This window comes from Poecilia latipinna, unplaced genomic scaffold, assembly GCF_001443285.1.
Source record: "Poecilia latipinna isolate Pla-1442-1.1 unplaced genomic scaffold, P_latipinna-1.0 Scaffold2921, whole genome shotgun sequence".
In the NCBI taxonomy this organism is placed as follows: domain Eukaryota; kingdom Metazoa; phylum Chordata; class Actinopteri; order Cyprinodontiformes; family Poeciliidae; genus Poecilia; species Poecilia latipinna.
Window position 1 is genome coordinate 51,637 of NW_015115537.1, and position 4,685 is coordinate 56,321.

At 38.7% G+C, this 4,685-nt stretch overlaps 1 protein-coding gene across 1 annotated transcript; it reads left to right on the top strand.

Annotated features, from left to right (window-relative positions):
- The first annotated feature begins 589 nt into the window (after nucleotides 1-589).
- Nucleotides 590-4,266, top strand: LOC106939595 (uncharacterized). Its single transcript, XM_015022044.1, has 2 exons — nucleotides 590-2,252; nucleotides 3,558-4,266. Exons 1-2 carry the CDS (start codon nucleotides 783-785, stop codon nucleotides 3,597-3,599), a joined length of 1,512 nt encoding a protein of 503 aa, XP_014877530.1. The 5' UTR covers nucleotides 590-782; the 3' UTR covers nucleotides 3,600-4,266.
- The last annotated feature ends 419 nt before the right edge of the window (nucleotides 4,267-4,685 follow it).

Sequence of the window (4,685 nt, forward strand, 5' to 3'; positions counted from 1 at the left end):
GCATACCTGCTCAAATTTGGTTGAGCAGATACACTCAACCAAATTTGAGTGTATTATCAGAGGATAATACGGTCACTCTTATGGTTCTGGTTGTTTTTCCAATGTTGGAATCCATTGCTCCAAAACCTGTTGATTTTTTTTTATGCTAAAGTTCTGAATTCTTATTGTAAAACTGTGTGACAGGTGTTTGTCCGTGTGAAAAGTCAGTGTGTATAGTAGAGTAATCAACTTAGTTTTAAATGACAGTGTTGTTCCTTGTGAAAACAAAAGATTTTCTTCGCGGTAATTGTGCCAAATGCAGAAAATTGTGTGCAATGTTTTGAAAAAATTGTATCTTAGAGCTGAAATTTCTGTGTAAAGCAGGAATTGTCCTTGTGGTTTAGCAGAATTGGTTCAAGGGGTTGGTGCATGAGTTATATGTCATGACCACTGTGTCTCAAGTACACTACTAGTGTATAAACTGCAATATATACAAAAACTAATGCCGAGACTCCTAAAACAGTTTAAATTTATGATGAGACAAAACTACCAGCAGGGGGCAATGCTGGAGAGTAAAAATAAGCTTTTTATAGTCTGTGACTTGCATCTTACTTAAATAAAAATTTTTAGAATTTTTCTGCCCTTTTAAGCAGCACTCTTTTCTTCTAGGTTGTATACACATTTCAATCTGATTTACCAACATAGATTCCAAACTTCATTGTAATCTTGCCTTTTTTTTTTTTTTGCTAGGTCCCAGCTCCGTTTCAACTCAGGCTGCCTGTCATCGCCACAGTGACAAATTGATGATCGAATCCAAATGGATAAGTGACATGAAGCAAACTGATCCTCATGATTTACCTTCCAGTAAGGTAACAGAAGGGATAGAAAACACTACAGAGAAACCCAGAAAGGCAGAATACCCCCATAATCCAATGGACTCTCAGAACCAAGATGTTATTAAATCTGATGCATGTCAAACCGATTTAGATTTAAGCTATAATTCAGCCAGTCCTTCTTGTTTCGACCCTTATGGGTTTAAACTCAGCCCAGAGAACTCTAGCCACTCTCTAGTAGACCCTGATGAAGCTGAGCTGAGCCCAGAACATGCAGAAAATATTCACTTTGATGGTCATCCCTCATCGTCTTCACCTTATGAGCATAATTTTGATCCCTATGGGTTTGACATCTCTGCCTGTCAAATTGTGTGTGACTCTGACCCTTATGGCTTTAAACTAAGTCCTGATGAAGAGAACCAGGTGGTTTTAGACCTTTGTGGTAATGATGACCTGGAAGCAACCTATGAAAACAATGAAGAATTGGAGAATTTCAACTATGCTAACCAGGAAGCACTGAATGCTCAGACATATGAAAACCAAGAGGTCCTTGAAGAGTGCGACTACAATTTTCAGAACGTCATAAATTATAGAAGTACTGGAAACCAAGAAGTGTTAGAGCCACCTAGTTCATTCAGCAAGGAGCTGGTTAGTCATGAAAAAAGGGAACTTGTGGATACCAGTTCTCATGAAAATCAGGAGGTGGTGGAGACCTGTCCAAATATCAACAAGGACAATTTACTTGAACCTTGTAATTACGATAATCAAGAGGTGCTGGAAAGAGATAACCATGGCAATCAGGAACTACAAGGATTTTCATATCCTGAAAACCAGGAAGTTTTGGATTTAGATAGTCATGAAAATCAAGAGCTTCTGACTTTTTATGACCCAGAAAATCAGGCAGTACTTGACTCAGATTACCATCATAACAAGGAACCCCAGAATCTCACCATGAGTGAAAATCAGGAATTGCTAGATTTACATAGCCATGACAACCAAGAGACACCCGACATGTATAGTCATGAAAAAGTAGCCAACGTAAAAGGAAATCAAGGCATTGTAGAAACAGAACTCAATCTCAGTTTCTCTAACAACAGCTCGGACAGTGATCTAGAATCAAACAACATTCAAAGATTGGAACTTGGCCGCACAGATGTCTCTTCTACTAACACCGCCAATATTGCTACAACTGAAACACTTAAGACCATCAGCAGAATGTCAACCAAACATGACTCAAGTATTTCTGATTCCCCAAACAGTCAGATTTTTTTTGGAGCTGATCTGGGATCAGTATTTGGTGCTGGAGGATACATTGGTTGTCCTGATGTAGCTGATGATTTGGAACCACTGAAAAGAAGCCAAGACAAACCACCACCAAAATCAGCTCCAGATCCAGTACGATCTCAAAGACCTGTCAGGCCTCCAAGACCATCTCTCAAGGTAAGTTTGAAATCTTGAAGATATTTAAGGCAACTAACTTTTTTTTTTTTTTTACAGAAACTGTTCCCTGAGATAGATAATATTCAGTTGTTATCTTGAAATTGGGAGCTCATTCTATTGAGAAATGACTGCGTGCTGGAGGCGTGGTCTGATGAAGATTGATCATGTCTGGATCTGATTTTACACTGTCACTAACATTTGACCATTACGTATGTAATGCACCAGCTCCATCTTGAAGGAAGCTACACTATGAAGCTTTATGTAGATTGCCTGTGCAGTAAATAAGCGTTCACCACTGCAAAGAGAAGTGCAGAGCGTGCTAACATCTTTGCCAGCAATAAAATGCCCTAAGCATTTTATTGTTTAAGACTCTTGCTCCAATTTTCATTGCTCAATATTTGGAAGTGTGGTCAACAGGGACTGAATAACTTGGTTCATTTCCTCCGCTGCCATTTCCAAACTACAACCACAGCCAGACTACAATTCTAACGTCATCGTTCACAACTCTTCGTTCATATTTCAATATGGCTGCCCCTCACATTAACAGTAGTAAGTTGTGGGGGAAACATGCTTATTTTGCAAGACACATAAGAGTGTGTCCAAAATCAATGTTGCATGCAACATCTGCAACTCTATGATGAGCAAATGAAAACAGATGTTTGTTTATGGAAAGTAAAGTTCAAAATGATGTTCAAAAAAGATATTGTGAACAATACCTTCTTGGGCACCACCATGTTGAAATTCTGACTTCTCCAACTATATTGACTGGATGGCTGTTTCCTATGTATGACAGCTCTGACCTCTGAGAAAATTGCAACACAGCATTAGCAATGAAAGAGACACTCTCTCTAAGGACATTGAACTGCTAGCTGTTAGCATAGGTGCCATATTATCCACCACAGTAGTTGTACATGATATCACACGTATGGTGTATGTACCTCCCAAACCCCTGCTAGACAATGCTGCAATAGCCTGCAATGTCCTCCATACCAGCAAACTCCCAACACATCATCACCAGGCCCTTTTTCTGATCTCTGGGGATTTTAATCATGCTCATCTGTTCTCCACACATCCCACATTCATTCAAAGTTTTTCTTTGCTCAGCAATCATGAAAAAGTAATATTTAGAGATTAATTTATGTTTTATAATTTGGGGTTATTCAAGCTAAATGGCCATGCAGGTGTTTTCAGCCTAACCTTGGTGTGGGGAAGTTGGATTAAACTGAGTTTGAAAAATGCTTATCCTAATGATAAACATTTATTTTTTGTTTATTTTGTTGTTGTTTTTTGTTTTGTTTTTTCCAGAACAAGGAGAAGACCACATCCCAGGGTATTGACTTGAAGTGATCTCTGCTATGTCTGCACTGTCCTCTGACAAAGGCAATAACATTCCGTTTTCCTGTAAAAGAAAACAGAATGGAGATTAAATTAAAAATGGGTTATCAAACAGAAAATATTAATGGAAAAAATGTAGCATTATATAGAAAGGAAAAATGCATTATTGTGGAGTTATATGTGTCCATGCCAGTAAATTACTTGTGATCCAGAAATCGGAATTATTCAGGTGGAAAAGACGTGAAAGTACTGGATCAGTTGTCTGTGAATACATTATTTGTGGAAAATGAATACCATTCCAGAGAGACACCAGAGATGTGTATGTATATAGATGAATTAATTAACTCTGACATTGTGACTTAGAGAATAATTGTCAATGAGTAGTTTAGGCTAAAACAGCCATAGAATGTGGTCAGAGTATGGAGGGGCCTCCACTGATCAGTCACTCCATATTGTGTAGTTTTAAATGTGATCCTCATCCTGATTCACCCTCGGTCATTGCTTTGCATGAAAATTTATTCTATTATGTCCTGAACCGCACAGCTGTTAAAGCACACCTCAGTATCCCTATACATGTTGCTCCAGAATTTAAGTTCAAGTGTTTTTCTATGGGGAATTTTTTCTGCCATAATGCAAGAGCAGACATTTTCAGTCTGAAAGCAGGATTTCATGTTTTTTGTTCTCAAAATACTTTTGCTTACATTTTTATTTTGAAAACAGGACTTGATGTCATTCTTCTCAAAACTTGTAGTGATTGTAGTCAAAATTTCTCCTCCATACTTAGTCTCTGCTCAGACTCTCTACTTGCTTACAAAACCTGTAACTGCTTTTTGGCACAGTCGCCTGGCAACCTCTCAGCCAATAGAACAAAAGTGTTGTACTGGGTGTGTTTGTTTCCTTCTAGTGGGTGTGCCTGTGTGGCTACTAATCTGCGCCACCCACTGGATGTAGAAAGAAACATCAGTTTCTGCTCTGTAGTACACTAAGCATCCGCCAGCAGTGTGCTACTGATCACCAACAGCTACTGATCTCAGGCAGGATTTTGTTCACCCAACCAAAGACAGCAGTCATGACCTATCTATCAATCGATCGATCGAT